Source organism: Populus nigra, chromosome 18 (assembly GCF_951802175.1).
Source record: "Populus nigra chromosome 18, ddPopNigr1.1, whole genome shotgun sequence".
Lineage (NCBI taxonomy): Eukaryota > Viridiplantae > Streptophyta > Magnoliopsida > Malpighiales > Salicaceae > Populus > Populus nigra.
The window spans coordinates 7,714,047-7,734,697 of NC_084869.1; the positions used below are offsets into that span (position 1 = coordinate 7,714,047).

Consider the following 20,651-nt stretch of genomic DNA (forward strand, 5'->3'; position numbering starts at 1 on the left):
ATATTGGAGTAAATCTTATCCAATGAGTAACTTGTTTCGTAGATACAATAAAAGCCAAAAACTCTTCAGCAGGAAAAATCATCAATTTTTCTATGAAGATTTTTCTCGACTTTACCAACCTCAGCCCATTAGATGTCATGAAAATCCCAAATTAATTAGGAGTTTCAACGACTTCATCAAGAGATATATCTTAATATCATTGCTAAAAAATCAGATAAAATCAAATCACAAAGAACGTTAGGAGGATATTCAAATCGAACTTGGGGTCCATTTAAACTATGCTTAACAAGTGACATTTCAACAATAACAATTATATTCTGAAAAGCGCTAATCGATCGGTTTTTTGTTACATATCGACCCTTTTTAAATCATAATATTACAACTCACATTTTTGTAGTATTTGAAGATTTCATACTACGACAAATAAAAGAAAAGAAATATGTTAGTGGCAGTCAAATAAAAGTTCGGTCTCCCAACCAAAAAAAATTGCTTGATTGAATCATCATGATTTTGACTGTGAGATGCTCTTCAGTATTGGGACCGTACAGTCACATATGCCGGGGCAGTCTTGCAGAACTGCCCTTGGGGCGAATCATGACAAATCCATCTTCTTCTTCATCTTCTTCTTCTTCTTCGTCTTATTATTATTATTAATTTCAGGGATGCATTGTTGTAATAAAACAATGATGGTTCAAATTCGGTCGTGTAATTATGCATGTAGGTATTCATACACATTCCCATTTCTTGACACCAAAGGGATAGTAGCTGTGGATGATGACAGAGTGGGACCCTTGTATGAGCACACCTTCCCTCTTCTCTTTCCTTTGTAGGTTATGATTCCCTTCCACTCAATCCCAACATACCATCATCCTTAGCTCTCATTACGTCTTCGGTAGTTAGAGATTAATTTTTTTTCCAATGAAGTTAACAATACAATATTAAGCGTTTAATCCCATTAATTCAGATCATAGGGTTCCTTTCTTTGAGGCCCAAGCAAAATGAATTGCTCAACTACTTTCAGGGCAAAGAACGTTGCCATCATGGGATCAAATGATGCGCTCCATTGAGGAATTCTATAGCTCAAGGGATACTGCTGCCATTCCAAGGCATAGTACTCATGGTATTGCAGATTTTGACGTACTCCTCTTGAATTCTAGAGCTCTCAGAAGGTGTTGGCTACAATATTATTATCGGCAATTAATGCCAGCGCCTAGTTATTACATTATGAATCATTGCTCGCCTTTTCTGGCCATCTTCTTGATTGGGGAGCGTATAATGTTGGCAAAATAGGGTACCAAATTCTTAAATTTCTTTACTTCATGCGGTTGCATGAGCTGCCAGGTCTACTATTAATTTGTCGGAATAACTTTTCATTCGCCTGTGGAGTATTTTGTAAGCAATGAATGAACATTTGACGTAGCTTGTATTTTGAGCTAATTGTACGTTGTATTTTGCTTTTATGGCGATCATATTGGATTCCCACACTTTGAAGAATAGAGAAAAATACTTTGCTTGTCGGCCTTGGTAAATGCTGATGCCAACTTGGAGGCGTGCCGCGACTCGTTGGATGATCATTAACTGCTTCAAGAGGCTCTTCAAAGTCCTCATTTCACTCAACTTGGAGTTGAAGATTTCACTATTTAAAGCCAGTTGGTTTTGTTTCGACCATTCCTTTTTTTCCTTTTCCTTTTTTTTTTACTTTGTATTTTTTTACTTCGATAAATACTTATAACATTATATAAGTTTATATAATATATAAACATTATATCCATAAAAGATATTCCTGAATTTTTAAATCTGCTATAGAAAAAATAGATATTCCGATATCCTATGTAATAATCATAATATTTTACCAATTAAAACACCGGTAATTAAATAATTCAATATATTCTTAAATAATTGGATATGTACCTAGTATATCCTTCGATTTTTAATTGTGTTCATCCAATTCTTCAATATATTCTTTAGAAAAAACATTTACTTTGAGATTAAAGAAATAATATTTTTCATTTCAACATTGTCTTGAGTTATATAGGCATATAATAGAAAAATCTCTTAAATTTAATAATTGTTTATAAGAAAAAGGAATTTTCAAAATCATAAATGTGATCAAAGCCAAACTCCCAGCATAAGTCGGCTAATTACTTCTCATCTCAACTTGGTTAACTTAATATTACTCAACTATCAAAAAAATTTAAAAATAAATATTTGAAGTTTTTATATAACATTAAAATTATTACTCAAAGGTATTTTCAAAGTGAAAATTTTAATTATATCAAATTTGGATAGGATAGAATAACTTGAAGAAAAAATGACATGTTGGAGAATTAAATAATATACTAGCTAGTTATGTGATCCGTGCTTTGTTGCGGGTTGAATAAATTTTTTGGAAAAAAAAAATATATGCAAGCTTTTCAAATTTATTAAAATTTTAATTATATCAAATTTGGATAGGATAGAGGAATAACTTGAAAAAAAAATGACATGTTGGAGAATTAGATAATATACTAGTTATGTGATTCGTGTTTTGTTACAGGTTGAATAAATGTTATGGGAAAAAACAAAAAATAAATATGCATGCTTTTCAAATTTTTTTAAAATGTAATTATAAATCAAAAAGCCTATGAGAAATATTTGTGTTAATAAATACAAAAAAATTAATTATTAACGCATTTATTCAACTTGTTTAACTGTAGGTCGAATAATTTTTTTTTTCAACGCAAAAAAGTTAATGTGTAGGTATTATTAATATGTTTTTTTATATCAAGTAAAAATATAACTGTGAATCACAAAGTCAAAACTTACATGTAAGAAAATATAATAAAGATCATATGCATTAATAAAAATATATATAATTTCAAGCTAATTTTTTAACGTAGCTGAAAAATGAAACAATGTTATAATTGCTACATTAAAAGATCATTTTCTTAGTCTGTGCGGAGCAAATTTCCAAAAAACAAAATGTAAAAAAAAATATTAAAAACAAATTACAAAAGAATAAAAAAAATGAATAAAAAGAATGATATAAATAGATAGAGTGTAAAGAATAAAAAAAATATTTTTTTTCCAAAAAAAGTGTAAATAAAAAAAGAGAAAAACTAAAAAAAATTAAAATCGTGAATTTGGCATGCATGTTATAATTTGTTTTAAAAACAAATCAGGAATGTAGGATGCTCCAATGTATTTTTTCACATGAAAAATTAAAAAGTAGTAGTTGAAAAGCCTATACAATCATCTAACTAAATAAATTGATAACCATTTATATATATAAAAAATTATTAACAACAATCAAGAAAGAAATTATAAAGTTGAGATATTTACCCTGTTATATTTACTAAACTTCTTTATTTAAATAAATAAAAGATAACTCCACCCTAAAAAACTCATGACTTAAACAATAATTACAAAAAAATGATTGAATAAACCCACACCATAAAATATATTATGAAAGGCCGAACACATCAGAAAAATATAAAAAATGGACACCTGCCGATATGATGGAAACATATAAAAAAATCCTCAAGTGAACTCGACAGCCAACCTGAGTGAACAAATCAAACATATGACCTAGAACATGAAATTGAGATGACCCAATAAATAAAATAGCAAAAAACAATACCGATAAAAAAATATTTTAAAAAAATGCTTTAGAAAAGGACCAAAGTTGACCCGGGTTAATCTTTTAAATTTATAATTTGGATCATAAGACTGAGGTGACCCCGTTGAAAGAAAACTTGAAAAAACAAAAAAAAAATTCTTAACCAAACAAATATTGAGGGATGAAATTGAGGACAAAAAGTCAATAAAAAATTGAAAAAAAAACACAAATTAATTAAAAAATAACAATTAAAAGAATTGGAACCAAACATGACAAAACAATTCAATGAAAAACAAATACTCAAGGATGGAATTGAAGAAAAAAAATATATCAATAAAATGATTGGAAAAAAAACAAATAGCAATTAAAAGAATGATGATCAAATTTGATTAAAAACAAAACTAATAAAATCAAACAACTAGAGATGAAATTGAAAATAACATCTAATTAGAAATAATCAATGTAAATAAAAAAATTGCAATTAAAAGAAGAATGACAAAATCAAAAGAAAAAAGAAATTGAAGCGCTAGTATAATTTTTTGCATGGCTAGCACATAATCCAAGGAAGAAAGAGATGGAAAAGAAAAACAAAAGAAAAGCTAATTGCGCTAAACTAGACCTCATTATTATACATGTGTCATCCAAGGAAGAAGAGGGCGCCAAGATGTATCAAATGATGTGGAAGAAATTTGATTTCAACCACCTTCGTTAGCCGTACATGCTGCCCAAAGGCGGCCGAGTGCCTGATGCTGCTAGGCACGCATCAACAACCTTTTTTTATATGCACAAAACAAAAAATGCCCTTATGACTAAACAATAATAACAAAAAAAAACCGATATGAAATTACAATCATGGCCTTAAAGTCGAGGCTAAAAAATTTGAATGGCAAGGGTAATGGTGTAATTCAATTGTTTATAGAATTATATATATAAAAAATGCTCTTAGGACTAAATAACAATAACAAAAAAAACCACTAGGAAATGACAATCAAGCCCTTGAAGCCAATGTTAACAAATTGCATAGTAAGGGTATATGCATAATTCAATAATTCATGACAAAATTAAAATTATCATATAGCCCCTGGATTAAAGGTTCTAATTATTTACTTTTTAAGGGTAATACGGTAATTACATTGTTATAGAAAAATAAAAAAAAAATAGTGCTACCTCCAAACAATTCAAAAATGACAAATTGATCGTGTGCAAAGACCATCTCACCCCTCAAGTGAAGCTTTTAAAATTAAAAAGCCAATAAAAAATATTTGTATCATTGAATCTTAAGATGTCTTATTACTATTTTGATGTTTGTTTGGGAAGGACTCTTTTTGAATGAGTAAGAATCTTGTACTATGTGATTGAGTTCTAAATTGTCTTGTACTATTTGTTATTATGAGAATGGTTTACTCTCCTGTTGTGGACTAAAAATGGAATCAATTGGTTTTAATGTTCACTTATTATGAAGAACTCTAAAACGATTTCAACATGTTGTCTTTTAAAATTGAAACCTGAAAGCAACCTATGTTTCTCATTGTTTGCAAATGTTATTGTATTATGCCTTTTCCATGTGGATATCTTGTCTTAGCTTGTCCTAAACTACATTAAACCTTTAATGAGCTTATGTATATTTATGATATTTCTTTATGTTTTGTTTATCGTAGGTTTAGTCTAGCTATTCTCTTTGAGTCATTAGAGTCAAACCCACAACCAAGGTATGTCTTTCAAAAGACATGCATTCTCCAATTTAAGTGTTATTTTCTATCAAGTTTAAATGTTTTTGAAATTTTTTTGTATCTAATTTAAATGTTCTCTTTTTATGCATATGGTTGAGACCCACGTTAAACTTCATCTTATGTTTTTAGTCATTCTTGCATGATAGTCTATACTAGTTTTAAGCCTGAAGGTTCAAAACATTGGTGTTGGTAGCTATCTCTTGGTTTCTCAACAAAAATATAAAATAACATCATAGTTGTATTTTTAGGCTTTAAAATAAGTTTGCAAGGCCCAATAGGTTTTGACCCATATTAAGGGCCATTATGGGCTGACATCCCAAACATTGAATTTTTTTAAAAAATATAATATGCTAAAATAAAATATTTTGTTATTCATTTATGGTCTTTAGGATAAATAAACTCAACATGGGATATTATCTTGAACATTGATGTGGAGTAACATTTTAGTCCTTTTTGTTTCCAAACTAAAAAATAAATCTTTCAAAGTTTCAAAATTTAAATCAAATATTCATCAATGACACCTAAATGTCAATTAAGAGTATTATTTTCTTTGGAAAAGTCACACTTCATATTATGTATGCCAACAATAGAAACTTTGATAATTAAATAAAGTTGTCCACAAGAGTCTTACCAACTAATATGTAAAACACTTATTTGAGGCAACATCCTATAATTAATGATATCAATGTAATTGTTAGATTAGGTCAAATGAATGCATAGAAATTTGTTTCCCAAACCATGTGAAAAAAAGATATTAATGCCACTAGAACCTACTTTCAATAGATGAACCTTTAACAGATCACTGCTTTGATATCTAGGACTGGGGTATAAAATCTCATTTAATAAAATTATAAGTGAACCATGGTAATATAGGGAAAATGATATTTAATCAGTCATTATCTATAGGTCATTGTTACATAAACAACAAGTTTAACGTTAACTCCTCATAGGATTTTTGTTAGGTACAATAGGCCCAGTAAATACTTATCCAGTTATTCATTGACATGGTTTGATAGACCAATATGGGTCATAGGCTATTATCAAGAGTAAATAATCATAGATATATTAATTCACTAAGCAATCAAAAGTGGAAAAAATGGTTTGGACCATAGGATAGATAGGATTAAAACCATAAATACATCCAAGTTTTAACTCATTGTGGTAGACTTACTACCATCCATATAGGTAGACCACTGAAAAAATAAGTATAATAGACCATTAGAAATAAAAGACAAGTAACAATAGAGCTTACCTTAGGTAGGATGTTTTAGGGTAATAGTATCTTTTTCTAGCATAACCAATCTCTTATCTTTGAGCTTTGAAGATTAGTTAGGATTTTTAGTGATCATATTACTAGATGGTAACTCTTTTATACTTTTCATAAGTTTCAAACCTCCCCCTTACAATTAAAAAAAAAATATTCATTTATAAGAAAGAGGGCAAGTCACCGTGATATTAGTGTGACAACAAACATTTATGAACAACTTGAAATTTGATTTTTAAAGCTTGACATGATGTTTTTTTTTTTTTTATTAAGAGTAAACATATCAAAACTAAATTTATTACTTTGTAATAATAGAACAAATAATACTATTTTATGAGAGCTACTAAATTATTTTGATTTCAAAACATCCAGTATGTTAATTCACAAATAAAATCAAAAGAAAAAATATGATGGACTATGTGTTGATTTTAATATGTTAAAATTTATAGATAATTTTAGTGACTCTCTAACTTGTTTATAAAGGTCTATGGTAGATTGGAAACTTTAGACTTTATCACATAAAAATAAAAAATTTCTCATAGCTAAAATAACAAGAAAAACACAATTTAATTTATCAGGCATGATGGCCACGCAATCCATCGAGCTATCGCACCTGTCCATCCCGATGAGTTTTTTTGGCTGGATGAGAAGGAAGATGTCTCTTCTTCTACATAAGTGAAATAATACTTGCACACGACGATGGCTTTCCTTTATGAGGGTCATCGCATACTAGGTCACCTGGTGCTAGCACGAGCCTTACCACCCATTGCCTTCTTCGGAACTCCCATTCCCTACGCACTGCTTTATAATCATCACTATTTATTGACAACATATTATTAGTCATTCACTACCAATAATTTTAACCCTATAAAATTTTCTCTCTTCTTATTCTTATAAGGTTTGACTCCTATTTACACCTATAATAAACATACATATATAAACTAAAGAAAACAATGATTGTTCATGACTGAACATGGAAAAAGGGTAAAAATTGATCATAAATTAAAATAATTGACTAAGTTGAAAAAGTCCTTTATCAACTAAAAAAGTTAAAGGAGTAGTTGACCAAGTGACTAAAAGTTGTGACTGGTCAATAAACCCTTTTATATGATATGTGTGCATGCGTGTGTGCGTGTGCGTGTGTGTAAGATTAGGATACCTAAGTAGATAAGATTCAAACGTTGTACCAATATAATAAAATTATACACATACTATGAATGATGGGTAGCCTCACACATTCGATTTTAACTATTCATTTTTCATTATTGTTTTTGCTAAAGAGCTTTTATTGATTTATTTACATCTTTGCTTTATTTTCCCATAATATTTAAATTCCTACAAATTTTTTCCTTAAACCTAAGTTCTTTTATACACAATGGTGCTTCATTGAATAAACATATGTTTTTTAGGAATCAAGATCTAAAATCATACTTCTTACTTGATAAAGGTAGTTATCACCTCATTATAGGCTAAGTTATAAGTGAAATTAATTAACATGATATAAATTGACTTGCTCGGTGGAACCAAATTCAATATCTTTTTAAAAACCATTAAATATGCCTAAAAATACACTAGTAAACTCATCATTATTGCACTATATGAATAGTCAGTATAAGTAATTAAGAGAACCATGTTTTTAGCTATAAAGAGCTTGATAGTCCACCATCATCTAATTCACCACTAATGTCCATATATAGTTCCTTACTTTTCCATCAATTCTAATAAGATCATCACTACCAACCTAATATGATATATTGGTGTAATAGTGCCTCATACATAACTATATACATATCATTTCCATTTATTTGATAGCACTGAATAATGGTAACAACCAACTATGACAACTTCTAGTTAATTGGACATGGTTGCTCCTAAAATAACATTTTATTATTAGCCTTTACATCTTTTCAACACTGATATAAAAGCTCTCCAAATAGATTTAGAGAACACAACAAACATAACCTACCAAAACAATATTATGATGGTCAATTGAACCTTGCTAGCTATATCTAATCAATTAAATTAGATACATAACAAACTGTATTAGAATAAGTTTGGTAATCCATATGCTTATACATGTGAAATGCATATCCCAAAGAGTTTTGAAATCATAAACACTCTAATAAAGATGTTTGGAATTACACCTCACCCTAGATATCTTATTCTATTATAGGAGTTACCACAATAAGCTAAAGATAATTTAGGCATAATAGCTCATAAGATACCATTTATTGCACAAGAGTATAGGTAGTTTTAGACCAATTACATGGCTTGACTACTTTATTTATGACCAATTTGATTTGTAATTGGGAATATCACCATCCCATAAGCTACTTTCCAACAAGGTGATCTCAATTTTCCTATAACCTAATGACAAGTTGTCAACCAATAAGGGAAACATACATAGTTGGTAATTTAATTGAGGTTGCAATGGCTTATTTAAAGGTCAATTTAGAATTTGATAAGGATTTTAAAAATGATCAACAATAACTAATATTTGTTATGGAATAAAAAATTATTGATGAGAATAAAGAACAGTAACTCCCTTATCATATAAGGTAATAACTATCATGATTGCTCTTTATATAGGAAGACTTCTTGGTATAGAAGAAATACAATAGACAAGGTATGATTGACCATAATAAAGGGTATAATTGGTCACAGTATATAACTTTCCTACTTGTTATACAATTCTCCCTGTTAAAGAGGACTTGGGGGGTAAATCTGAACATAATGGTTATAGAAAGATTCTAACATTATATTATTTGTTTTTCAAGCCTAATAGTTAGGATATCATTTATTTATAACTTCAATTTTTTAATGTTCATGGTCAATAAAAAAACTATTCAAGAAAATTCAAAACACACAATTTTAAAATTTAAATAATGTCTATAACAAGTGACATGTCAAACATGTTTTATAACATGATCGAGTAGTTTTGGATCAACATTGATTCTTGCCACATCATATTTGTTCGACCTAATTCTTTCATTTGAAAAATAAAGAATTATGAGGTATTTTTTACATCTAAAATAAATATACACATGTTAATTATAGAGAACATGTTAATAAAGAACTATGGGGCATTTAAAGAACTATGGATTTTGTTATTGCCAATAATGCATTAATTAAAGGGCTTTTCTGAAGAAAAAAAATGATTAGATGATACTTCAATGGTCTTGAATGATTGGGGAGTTTCCAGAAACCATGATAGTACTTGATGTTTATATCAAGGTTGTCAATTCTGTTTTAGTAGATGTTTCGTTTTTTCAATTGGAATGGTTCAGTTTCGGAATATTTTGACGTGTCGTTTCAGGGTTGTAATATATATATATATATATATATATATATATATATATATATATATATATATATTCAACATACATAATTCAAATTCAAGATAAATTAATTATAAATTATGCAATACAAACACAATGTCAAATAAATATAATTTTAAAATTTCAAATATTTCTAAATAAGCAAGATTAAATAGATCTTTAACTTAAAGTAATTCAACTTAAACAAAATATCAAAATATTATGAAAGTAAAATGTTTTAACATAAATATTTAAAATATAAAATTAGGTCAATGTTATCAAGGTTAATAAGATTTAAAGCATCCCTTATTTTGCTCAAATTCCTACAAAGTATAAACATGAAAAAAACAACATAAATATAAACCATATATAATAGTGATAAATCTAATTTTAAAAAATTAATATCATTGTTAATGAAAATAGTAATAATAATTTCCAATATTATTATTATTATTATTATCATTGTTATTGAAAATAGTAATGAAAAAAAGCTTTTTTATACTTGGGTGATTTAATTAATTAAATTGAACCAAGTTCAATTTAATTCAATGGTTTTCAAGACCGGGACGGAATATATGGAATGAAACCGGAACATTCCGGCTGAAATTTAGCCGAAAAATCCGGAACGAACCGAGATTTAAAATGAAATGAAAATTATTTTGTTTTTTGAATTGGTATTAAATGTTTCGATCATTCCGAATAAAACAGAACATAATTGACAACCTTGGTTTATATGCCAAATGTTTTTACTGTTATGAAAACTATTGCTAGAATTTAGTTTTGAATGTCCATATCAGAGTTGGAGTCTTTGTCTAAGCATCTTGTATGAAATTATAATCACAAGCACATATACGTGGAATACTAAAATTATAGCGAAGATAAAGAAGTCTTGAAAAAGATTATTCTTTTAGAATTAATTGGAATTTGTTAGAAAAGTATGATAACCTTCGAAAATTTGTATCGGAAGAATTTCTAGAGTAGCTTCAAACTAGGATCACCATTGATGTTAGAAAAGTATGAATTTGTAAAGCATGTTTTTTGTTTTTACAAAGACTTTTTATTTATTAGCATTATGTTTTTTAAGAAAAAACTATATATCATTAAAATAAATAATCATAAAAATCTCAATTATTTCAATGAAGGATGGAAAATATCTCTTTAATTAAAACTATTTTTTCTTGTTCATGAATATATATATATATATATATATATATATATATATATATTATCATAATCATTGTTTTTCAAAACATTATCATGATTGTGAAAACAATGTTCAATAATAATAATAATAATAATAATAATAATAATAATAAAATTATGATTCAATAACTTGGAAGCAATAAAAGAGAAGGTAAAAGAATAATTGATCTAAGAAAATCATGTAAAAATTTTATAATAAAAATTAATAAAATAGATATTTTATTTTCAATTAAAATTCATGAGCATATTTTTTATATATAAATTCTTCATATTAGGTGATATATAATAATTCACAAAGTACTTGTTAATATTATTATAAAAAATATAATTTTATTTAAAAATTATAAAAAAATTAGATAATATTTAAACATTTTTTTAATCATAGTTAATTTTATTAAATAAATAAAAGACAATATAAAAAGAGTTCAAGTGCTAAGCCCATGAAAATCATTTTTCAGCGCACATGCCTAGCCAGAAAAATAAAAGATATTGATTTTTTAATGTGTTTTTTTTACGAGGGAGAACATCTCAATTCCCTTCAATACAAGTACATCATGTTTTTCAATTTTTTTCTGTCATGAGTAGTCAACATCACACAACAACTACCTAACAGGAATCAATGAACTCTAATATATGTTCTTTATGGCCTCCAACCAAAACCATTAATAATCAAAAAACGCTATAACTATGAGAAAATTGTTAAAATACATAATTTTATTCATTTATATTTTACAAAAGGCTAGCTATTATAATCACTTTCATAGAAAAAAAATTAAAAAACTCTAATAATACTAAACATAAAAAAATAAAATAAAAAAACCATTCTCTTCCAATAGAAAAATAAAAACTACAAAAACATAATAATACAGGATAAAAATAGAAAAAAAATATTAAAAAATATAATGAATATTTATTTTTCAAAAACAAAACCCATGCATCATCAGAAGAGATAAACCTTCCAGAAACCAACAATTTTAATTAACACATTTTCCTCACGAAGAGATTTGAATTTGTAAAAATTCATTGGAAAAGTGAATCATTATTTTGATGGGCCATGCATGTCTGTGGCAGCCAGCCATTTTCTTTATTTTGCATTATTATTAGCTTTTCCTTTGTCCTTTTCCTTTTGTTTTTTTTTATTATTTATTTTGTGCACATTTTCACACAATATATATATCACGTTCCCTTGGAAGTTCGAAACCCAGCCCTCAGCAACTACAAAAACTCCCTGCCCTACCTATATATATTTCACACAATAACATTCGTTTCAAAATCTTTGTAGAAAATTCACAAGCCATTGCCACCAAATCGGATCACCATGGTTTCTCCGCTGAGCCTATCAAAAAAAGTTTGCGTTATTGGTGCCGGACCATCGGGGCTAGTAGCCGCGAGGGAGTTGAGGAAAGAAGGTCACAATGTTGTGGTTTTAGAACAAAGATACGATGTTGGTGGTCAATGGTTATATGAGCCTAATGTAGAGAGTGAGGATCCGTTAGGTAAGAAAAAGTTTTTACAAGTGCATAGTAGTATTTATGCCTCTCTTAGGTTAATATCTCCTAGGGAGATCATGGGTTTCACTGATTTCCCATTTTTGGTCAAGAAAGGTAGAGACACTAGGAGGTTTCCTGGGCATAGGGAACTTTGGTTGTACCTTAAGGATTTTTGTGAGCACTTTGGTTTGAGGGAAATGATAAGGTTTAACACTAGTGTAGAATACGTACGGATGTTAGAGTATGATGAGATCGGGAAAGACTTGAAATGGATGGTGAAGAGCAGAGACAAAAGCAGCGAAGAAATGGCGGTGGAAGAGGTTTTTGACGCGGTTGTCGTGGCTACTGGTCACTACTCTCATCCTAGGTTGCCTACCATTAAAGGTTTGCTAAAAGAAATCCCTCTTCCTTCAATAGTACTACTTCGAAAAAGAATGGGAAAAAGAGCTATTGACTTTAGACGAAAGAATCTATGATCTTGAATTTTCTTCACGCTCGCGTCATACAGACCGCCACCAAACGAAGATGAATCAAAAGCTATTCTCCCTTTCCTTCTTTTTATGACATGCTCATGGTTACTTTCAAATCAATGATTTTGTTTATTTTCGTGCGTTAATTTCAAGGGATGGATACTTGGAAAAGGAAGCAAATGCATAGTCACATTTACAGGGTTCCAGAGCCCTTCCGCAATGAGGTAATGCAAAAATGCCTTCTCCTTAATTTCAAGTCCCTCCAAATTACTAAAAGGGATGATAACAAAATCAATTCTAAATTAATTATGACTACTGCAGGTTGTTGTGGTTGTGGGAAATTCGCTAAGCGGACAGGATATATCAATGGAGCTTATGGAAGTGGCCAAGGAAGTCCACCTTAGTGCCAAATCTCTTAATATTACAGAGGGTTTATCGAAAGTCATCTCTAAACACGAGAACTTGCATCTCCATCCACAGGTGATATTACTGTTTTTTCTTTCTTTCACAATCTTATAAATATTTACTCTGATGATATATTTATGATCAATTTAATTGCAGATCGAGACTCTCCAAGAAGATGGTCGAGTTGTGTTTGTAGATGGCTCTTGGCTCATTGCCGACACTATCTTACACTGCACAGGGTAAAATCAAAATTCAAAATGGAATCCATACTTCAATTGTTTTGGTGAACTTCACATAGAGAGTAGATTAAGTTTTGTGATGCTTAAGTTGTAAATACTGAATATTATTGCAAAGAAATCTGATAAAATCAAATGAGAAATATAGTCTGGAGGATATATATTCAGATCATCAAACTTGGGATCCTGAAAGGCGCTAATTGATTATTTTTACTTATCAACCTTTTTTAAATCATAAGAATACATTTTAAGATTTCATAAAAAATGAAAATTAATTTCATCCAGGTTATGTTAGTGGCAGTCAAATAAAAGGTCTGTCTCCCAGCCAAAAAAACATTGCTTGATTGAATTATCATGATCTTGACTGTGAGATGAGATGCTCTTCAGTATTGGGACCCTACATTCACATAAAGCTAGGGGGCAATCTGGCAGAACTACCCATGTCGCGTATCATGACGAATCCATCTTCTTCTTCTTCTTCTTCTTCTTCTTATTATTAATTTCAGGGATGCATTGTTGTAATAAAACAATGATGGTTCAAATTCGGTCGTGTAATTATGAATGTAGGTATTCATACACATTCCCATTTCTTGACACCAAAGGGATGGTAGCTGTGGATGATGATAGAGTGGGACCCTTGTATGAGCACACCTTCCCTCCAGCGCTTGCTCCTTCTCTTTCTTTTGTAGGCATACCTAGAAAGGTAAACATCTTATCATTCCCTTCCAACGTACCATCATCCTTAGCTCACATTAATTTATTTATTTGGTCGTTAGAGATTACATCTTTCCAGTAAAGTGGACAGTATAATCTCAAGCGTTTAATCTCGTTAATGCAGATCATAGGGTTCCCTTTCTTTGAGGCCCAAGCAAAATGGATTGCTCAACTACTTTCAGGGAAAAGAACGTTGCCATCACGGGAGGAAATGATGGACTCCATTGAGGAATTCTATAGATCAAGGGATGCTGCAGCCATTCCAAAGCATTATACCCATGACATTGGAGATTTTGAGGTACTCCTCTTGATTTCTTGGATACATGGTCAATTCACTTAATTGGCCATCAGCACTGATCATAAATACAAGATGCTAAGGCCATCAGCACTTTGTAGCCCTCTTGCTCTTGGATACATGGTCATTTCACTTAATTGGCTTTTACTTGCAGTACTGCGATAGATATGGCGATCATATTGGCTTCCCACACTTGGAAGAATGGAGAAAACAACTTTGCTTGTCGGCCTTGGTAAATGCTGATGCCAACTTGGAGGCGTACCGTGACTCGTGGGAGGATCATGAGCTGCTTCAAGAGGCTCTTCAAAGTCCTCATTTCACTCAACTTGGAGCTGAAGACCTCACATTTTAAAGCCATTTGGTTTTGTTTGGACCATTCCTTCTTTTTCCCTTTTCTTTTGGGTTCAATTTGGACCACCATTTCAATTGCAAGAAAAAAGAAGCCCTTGTGTTCTTGAAAAAAAGAAAAGAAAAGGGCGATTCTTGTTTAGCAATATAGTACTTAAGTTAAAAAGAGATATTAAAATATCGACATGCTACTCATTTTCCCCGATCATTTGGGCAAATATACTATAAATGTGTTTGCTTAGCAATGTAGGATTCCTAGAAAAGTATTGTTTTTTTTTTTTCTGTGTTTATTGCTTTCTTAAGAATTCTAGAGTTATATGAGGTAAATAATTTTATTATTACTATTATTATTAACCAATACAACAATATATACAACTTATTAAAAGAATAAAATAATACCTTACGCAAATTTCACCTATTATAAAAAAAAGGCTGTAAGAATTTTTTTAAATAATCTTTTATACTTTTACTTTTTATGATAATTTTTTAAAATATATTTTTAAAATGAAAACACATTCATCACAATATTCAATTTTACTTTTATAACATCTGTAAAAGTTTTCATTTTATAATAAATCATAAAAAATAATAAATTACTAGTAGAATGTTTTTCAATCACATTACAGATAATGCATTCAACTCTATAATAATTTTTATTTTTCCCAGCACTTGAGAATGAGGAGAAAGTGAAATTCTCTTGAAAGTTGGATTCATGCGGTTATCCAAAAATAATAATATTTAAGAATCTCATCTTTCACTTTTCCATCCCATTTTGTGAATTTAAGATCAAGTGAGATAAGTTTCCTTATGGGCCAAAAGAGCATGCTTAATGCTTTGAACTTTTCTTGTAATTATTTTCCTTTCGATTATCAATTATTATATATAAAAAAGTTAGAGGTAATTTGGGTTTTACAAGTCTATTAATACAACAAAAGGCATAATAAACACAAAATATTAAAAACAAAATTGAATCATATTGAATCAATTATCAATTATCATGTATCTCCCCTATACGGACTCTTCTCAAAATTTTATCCCACTAATTCCCTCATTCATTGAATCATATTTGACATTTAATACAACAAAAGGCATAATAAACACAAGATATGAATGCCCCGTTTATTTGCTGCAAAATAATTTTTTTTTGAAAAGTGATTTCCTTGAAAAATAGATTCCTGAAAATGAAGTACTTTTCAATGCTTGATAGTATCATGAAAAATAAGTTAGAAAACATTTTCCAGTGTTTGGCTATATCATGAAAAATGAGCTAGAAAATAACTTATTAATGTTTTATTTTTTTTTCAAGTTTATTAAAATAATAAGAAACAAATCTTACAAATTAAAAAGTTGAATGAAAATAAAATTGCAAAAAAAAATCTAATTTCATAAGTTATCTTAAATAAAATAAATAACAATCAAAATAATTGAGATTAAATCTAATAGATAAAAAAGTTGAAAAATGATGAAATTAAAAAAATAATAATAAATAACAATTTCATAAATTATTTCAAATAAAAGAAATAAATTTTTAAAAAATAAGGATCAAATCTGATAAATAAAAAATTTCAATTAAAAAATGATAAGAAAAAAAACAAATAACAATCATAAAAATTAAGATCAAAGTTGATATAAAAATCAAATTAAATAAAATTCTAAGGGATGAAAATGAAGAAAAAAACAAAATATATAGCAATCAAAAGTTTGAAAACCAAATTTAATATAATCAGCAAATAACATGATATTTCTAATTTTTTCATAATTTCTGGAAAGTGTTTTTCGTCCAAAATAATAGAAAAACACTTTTCTAGAAACCAAGTTAAATTTTTCTTTAACTAGCAAATGTTTTTCGTTGACCAATTTTCTTGATGACAAACAAACGTAGAAAAGTATGGAAAGTGATTTCTAAAAAACCACTTTCCATGAAAACAAACTAGGCATTAAGTACAAAAGAGTTAAGTTAATTATGGTTATAAAATGATTAATTACAACAAAATATGAAATCCTACACATTATAAATAAGAAAGTGCACACGGACAAAAGACACCCAGTTAACTAAACCATTACTAAAGTCTGAATCATGTTGTCTAGCTATAAGTGATAAAACTACAACACATATAACCATGCAATGATGCATTATTGGTTAATATTCAATTTAATAATTCAAATACAATCATTAAAAGACATGACCAATATTTCTTTAACATATACATCTATATTATAGCTTTCAAATTCAAACCTTCTTATAACTTCACTCATTTTCAATTTAATTATATTCACATCCTAACCAGGAACAATATACTCATTCTTTAGTATCCATAATTACATTTCAAATGCCAAACTATGATACTTTATTAATCCATTGGTCTACTTCTAAAACAACAGACTACTTATATCATTAGTCTCCATCTAAGACGACAAACTAGTCATATCATTGGTCTCCGTTCGAGAAGAAAGACTACTCATATCATTAGTCTATGTCCGAAACGACAAACTAATCATATCATTGGCCTACGTTCGAGTAGACAAACTACTCATATCATTGACTTTTCACCTTTCTCATTTCTTTTCTTTTTCCCTCCATTTCTATACTAATTCATTCTCACCTACATATATCTTTCTGAATCTCCCTTTTAAATATGTAACAAATTACATAAAATCAATTTAAGAGAATAAATAAAGAAATTTAAAAAGGATAATAAGCATCTACTTGCTCTTCCATCTCTAGCTAAACGAATCCCTTCAACTGCATATGATCTAGTACTTAACGCCTCCCTTCATCAAGGAGATACCAAACTAAGCATCTTATAAAACTCATCACGTATTCATATATCAATATTCATGTTATTATATATGATGTGAATCTTGTGATTATATGGCTCAAACCCATAATCAAGATTGAGATCTGATCTAACAAAGCTGAAAGTGGTCTGAAAAGAGTGTAACATAATGAAAACTTATTTTAAGGCACTAGCACTATCAAAATGAAGTCGAATGATACCACGAAGCTAGCTAATCTTTGATAAATTAGATTGAGTTTGTTCAAGAACCAAAGAATATAAGAATCTCTCACACATATTAAACTGAAAAGTTTAGACGTGTTACTCATCAAAGTTTTTCCAAAAACTTAGGCTTAAAAGAGTTTAAGTACTTCTAAAAAATTAACCCTAATGAATCTACCATTGTGGGTTGAATTCATCTACTTACAAAACTGACTCAAAACTATACTAGTAAGCCCAAATCCTAATCCAAACAAGCCTTGAATCCTAGTAGAAGGCAAAGTATTAATTAAGTTCAAACAAGCCTCGGGATATAGCTGAAATAATAAAAATAAAACTCATAAATTAATTCCTTATATTGTTGTGAGAAGAGAAGAAGAAAAGAAAACAATACAAGTCTAATATAAGGCTTATTTATAGCTTACAATATTGCCCAATGATCCTAGAAATCAATTTGTTATTAAATATCATCAGTCCTTCTTTCATTCTGTAGCTATAATGAATAAGAAATCCTTGTAAGAAAAAGATTTTGAAAACATTAATGAATCATTGTCATATTTGGAAATTATGTTGTAGTCCACTAAATATCCTTGTAGAACTAGAAAATTCTCAAAATAAGCTGTCACATCCTTATATGAAAAAGATGTATTAATTATCAAATAATGATAACATCATGTATTAATTAACTATGTTAATTAAATAAATTTGTAAAAATATTGGTTTATCTCAAGATTATCTAACCTACTTTAATATTTCTCTTAATTCATTATCAATTATCTACATACATAAAACTTTGTACACATTTACAGAAATTACAACTCGGTAATAAAATTGACAAAATATAAAACGAGCCTGTTAAACAAGCCATTATTAATTTCATCACAACACACCTAAATTGGTAATTCGACATAAGTTTCAATAATTTACAAGCAAATACAATTTTACAAAATCTTAAACAAACCATAACATGTACAAAATCATTAATCCATACAACAAGTTTGTTTGAGAAAAAACAATAATACAAGTAAACACCCAAACAAAATACATATACTACAAAAATATGCAATAAAAAAATTAACATTTTAAAACTATTCAAATTTTAAAAAATGGTATATTTACTTACTTAAAATAAAAAATCTGCAATAAAAGTTCAATCAGAACACGAATGTTGTCAAATAGAGTGTTGTTGTGACTGGAAAAGTTGAAGAAGGATGAGTTGTGTTGAGATGATGGGGGATGTAGGGGTGTTTGTTTTGTTACAAAGAGGTTTTTTAAGGAAAAAAGAGAAATATGGGAGGGGAGATCGATGACCAGGTCATATATTAACTATTACTGATGGATTTATTGACATAATTTTTTCATCTATCAATCCGTCGACAATTCTGTCGGTATAAGTGATACATCACTGTATAGTCTTTCCTATTTGAATCCAACTGTACTTTCATCGGTAACGGCGTCCGAAAAAACTTACACATCATCGTATTGTTTGGTTTTTTTAAATTCCTTCTATTCCAAATGGGATTTTTTTGGTATATACTGATGAAGTTAGCAATAGTAAAAATTCAGTCGGTAAAGATCACCCAAAAATACCGACGGAAAAAATCCATCAGTGATTCCTTTTGTATTTGTAGATTTTTTGGTAGTGACCGCCATTGTTTCTTCATCTTGGATTACAAAATAAATTTACTATCTAAATTGCTACATTTCTAAATTACATAACATTTACATAATTAATTAAGAAAATTCAAGTTACATTCGAGGAAAATTAAATGAGAAAAGAATTTTACAACTTATAAGAAAAATAGAGAAAAGACAAGACATACAAGCCTTATTTAATATTACAACCATTCAATCGTAAAAACACAATCACATTGATCTTTAATGTCCATAATCTTCCATCATGTATAAGAACATATTAATATGCGTAATAAAATTATTATACAAAGACTAAGGAAATGATGTTTCATTGTAATTATTGCAACATTGTTTCATTCTTCTACTACGTCCAAAATTAGCTTGAGATATATGATCTTTACTATATTTTACTATATATAAGTATCAATTTTTTTTTATTCACAGTTATATTTATTACTCAATGTCAAAAAAACATCAATATTTTATTATATATAAGCATCAATTTTTTTATTCACAATTATATTTAATATTACCACCATTCAATCGTAAAAACACAATCACATTGATCTTTAATGTCCATAATCGTCCATCATGCATAAGAACATATTAATATGCATAATAAAATTATTATACAAAGACTAAGGAAATGATGTTTCACTATAATTATTGCAACATTGTTTCATTCTTCTACTACGTCCAAAATTAGCTTGAGATATATGATCTTTACTATATTTTATAATATATAAGCATTAATTTTTTTATTCACAGTTATATTTATTACTCAATGTCAAAAAAACACGCTAATAACACCTATGTATTAGATCTTTTGAGTAAAAAAAATTATTTGACATTTTTTTTTTCGAAAACATTATTCGACCCGCGACGAAGCGCAGTTAAAATAAATAGTAGAATCTTAATACAAATAAATATCATCTAAATATTATTATATT

General features: G+C 28.6%; 1 protein-coding gene across 2 annotated transcripts; it reads left to right on the forward strand.

Annotated features, from left to right (window-relative positions):
- The first annotated feature begins 12,301 nt into the window (after positions 1–12,301).
- On the forward strand, positions 12,302–15,315 carry LOC133678153 (flavin-containing monooxygenase FMO GS-OX-like 9). Of its 2 annotated transcripts, none has more exons than XM_062100373.1 (7): positions 12,302–12,986; positions 13,226–13,296; positions 13,394–13,552; positions 13,634–13,716; positions 14,281–14,416; positions 14,552–14,725; positions 14,877–15,315. In XM_062100373.1, the coding sequence occupies exons 1-7, from the start codon at positions 12,431–12,433 to the stop codon at positions 15,072–15,074; spliced, it is 1,377 nt and encodes a 458-aa protein (XP_061956357.1). In that variant the 5' UTR covers positions 12,302–12,430; the 3' UTR covers positions 15,075–15,315. The 2 variants fall into 2 exon arrangements, with proteins under 2 accessions (XP_061956357.1, XP_061956358.1); XM_062100374.1 differs by having other exon boundaries at positions 12,303–12,608.
- The last annotated feature ends 5,336 nt before the right edge of the window (positions 15,316–20,651 follow it).

Excerpts from the sequence above, each read along its gene's own strand:
- LOC133678153 (XM_062100373.1), top strand. The coding sequence starts at position 12,431 with ATGGTTTCTCCGCTGAGCCTATCAAAAAAAGTTTGCGTTATTGGTGCC. Across the intron at positions 13,553-13,633 it reads ACTTGCATCTCCATCCACAG|ATCGAGACTCTCCAAGAAGA; the intron begins GTGATATTACTG and ends ATTTAATTGCAG. Across the intron at positions 14,417-14,551 it reads TTGTAGGCATACCTAGAAAG|ATCATAGGGTTCCCTTTCTT; the intron begins GTAAACATCTTA and ends TCGTTAATGCAG.